We start from the raw sequence: 2,757 nt of genomic DNA, 5'->3' as shown, positions 1-2,757 counted from the left end.
AAAGAAGAAGTTGAGAGGTGGCTGAAGGCAGGATACATCTTAGAAATTCAGTATACTGATTAGTTTGTCGAATGTTGTTGTGGTCCCCAAACTCGGAGGAAAGTGGAGAGTTTGCATAGACTTCATAGATTTAAACAAGGCGTGTCCAAAAGACCCCTATCGACTTTCTCGGATAGATGCCTTGGTTGATTCGACAACAGGTTATGAACTATTTTCCATGATGGATGCCTACCAGGGGTACCATCAATTTTCATGGCTACATCGTTTTTGACTGAAGGAGGGATATATTGCTACAATGTAATGCCCTTCGGGCTGAAAAATGTAGGGGCAACGTATCAGCGACTGGTGAATAGAATGTTCAAGGATCAAATTGGGAGAACCATGGAGGTCTATGTAGACGATATGGTGGTGAAGAGCTCAAGGTTTCCGGATCACATGACTCATCTCGAGAAAACTTTCGCGATCTTAAGAGAGTTAAGGATGAAACTCAACTCAGCAAAATGTACCTTTGTTGTATCAGGAGGAAAGTTTCTGGGTTATATGGTCAGTGAGCGGGGGATCGACGCGAATCCGGAAAAGATAGAGGCCATACTCAAGTTGAAGTCACCGACCACAGTGAAGGAGGTCCAAAAACTCACTGGTAAGCTTCCATCTCTTAATCGTTTTATTTCTAAGTCATCAGATAGAAATCTCCCTTTCTTCAAGGTACTTAGAAAACCCAAAAACTTTGAATGGACGGAGGAATGTGAACAAGCATTCCAGGATTTAAAAACTTACTTACGTTCACCACCACTGCTCACAAATCCGAAGTGAAGTGAAGTGTTGTATGTGTATTTGGCCGTTTTTGAAAATGCGGTTAGTTCAGTGTTAGTAAGAGAAGAAGATGAAGTGCAGAACCCGATCTATTATGTGAGCAAAATGCTGCAAGAGGCAGAAAAAAGATATGTATAGATAGAGAAACTAGCCCTTGCGCTGGTGGTAACCACGCGCAAGTTGCGACCTTACTTCCAGGGTCACCGCATTGTTGTCCTGACTAATCATCCTTTGCGGAATGTCCTAGCACGTCCCAATGTATCGGGTAAGCTTGTAAAATGGGCAGTAGAACTGAGGGAATACGACATTGAAAATCAGGCTCGCACATCGTTGAAGGGACAAGTGTTGGCAAATTTCATGGTCGAGTTCGCAGGAGAACCCGAAGGTAGTACCATAATAGAAAAGTGGATGCTGCATGTAGATGGGTCGCAAATGCAGGCAGCGGAGGATTTGGCATCCTGATCCAAGGTCCAAGGACATAGAGATTGAGGTCGCTGCCCATCTATCCTTTTTAGTTACGAACAATGAGGCTGAATATGAGGCCTTAATTATGGGGCTAGAATTGGCATTCGAAGCAGGTGCTAGAGATCTAGAAGTTTATACCGATTCTCAGTTGGTGGCCTTACAAATTGATGGGACATATGAGACTAAGGAAGAAAGCATGGTGCTTTACCACGCTAAAGCAAAGTCCTCGATGTCTAAGTTTAATAAATGTCAAGTACATCAGATTCCCAGGTGCGAGAATGATAAGGCTGATTCCTTATCAAAGTTCGGGTTCACTTTGTCGGGGATACAAGATCGCAAAATAACGGTGATGATTAGAGACACACCAGCAATAGCCAAAAGCATGGGAGTTAACGCTGCAAATGAAAACCTTCCTGGAAGGATGAGATCATTCAATATTTGAGAGATGGTACTTTACCTAACGACCCCACCAATGCCCGAAGACTTAAAGCTAAAGCAGTTTGTTTCGTATTGATTGATTCGCACCTATACAAGCGGACGGTTGAGGGGCCTTTGTTGAAATGTTTGGACTTGGAGAGGGCTGAGTATGTGATGAGAGAGATTCATGAAGGAAGTTGTGGAAATCATTCCGGGGAAAGGTCGTTAGCCCAGAAAGTAATCAGGCAAGGATTCTTCTGGCCTACGCTTGTGAAGTATACAAAGGAGTTGGTCAAAAAATATGAAGCTTGTTAGAAATTTGCGACCCAAATTCATGCACCCGCGAGCCTGATGAAACCCAGTTAAGATCGCATGCCCATTTGACGAATAGGGAATAGACATCCTAGGGCCCTTCCCGATGGGGTGATCTCAGAAAAAGTTCATTGTGGTAGCAGTGGAATATCTCTCCAAATGGATAGAAGCGGAAGCTGTGGCAAAAGTAACGGAAGGGGTCATGATTGGTTTTATATGGAAGAATATTATTTGCCGACTCGGGGTTCCCAGGGTATTTATCTCTGATAACGATACTGAATTTCAAGGGAAAAAGATCGTTAACTGGTGTAAGGAGCTAAAAATTCAGTAGAATTTTACGGCGGTGGGACATCCTCAGTCAAACGAGCAGGTCGAGGTCTCTAACAGAATCATTTTGCAGCACCTTAAAACAAGGTTAAACTCCAAAGGGTCGTGGCTGGATGAGCTACCTGGAGTATTGTGGGCTTATTGAACTACTCATCGGTCCTCAATAGGTGAAACTCCTTTCTGCCTTGTATTTGGTACTGAAGCTCTCATTCTTGCAGAGATAGGAGAGGAGACTCAGCGCGTGACTATGTACGACCCCAAGACTAATCAAGAGGAGCGCGTTTTCGACCTAGAGGTGATCGAAGAAATGAGAGATGTCGCATATGCCAAAATGCTACACCACAAATGCTTGATGCTGAAAAGATACAACAAAAGACTTAAGCCCAGGCAATTGCAAGTGGGCGACCTCGTACTAAAGAAGGT

The 2,757-nt window shown here is 43.8% G+C and overlaps 1 protein-coding gene across 1 annotated transcript; it reads left to right on the top strand.

Moving 5' to 3' along the window:
* LOC105162360 lies at positions 253–1,720 on the top strand. The gene is made up of 3 exons (XM_011080362.1): positions 253–640; positions 1,061–1,157; positions 1,252–1,720. The coding sequence occupies exons 1-3, from the start codon at positions 253–255 to the stop codon at positions 1,718–1,720; spliced, it is 954 nt and encodes a 317-aa protein (XP_011078664.1).

Source organism: Sesamum indicum, linkage group LG5 (assembly GCF_000512975.1).
Source record: "Sesamum indicum cultivar Zhongzhi No. 13 linkage group LG5, S_indicum_v1.0, whole genome shotgun sequence".
In the NCBI taxonomy this organism is placed as follows: domain Eukaryota; kingdom Viridiplantae; phylum Streptophyta; class Magnoliopsida; order Lamiales; family Pedaliaceae; genus Sesamum; species Sesamum indicum.
This window is presented reverse-complemented; position numbering and strand designations above follow the sequence as displayed.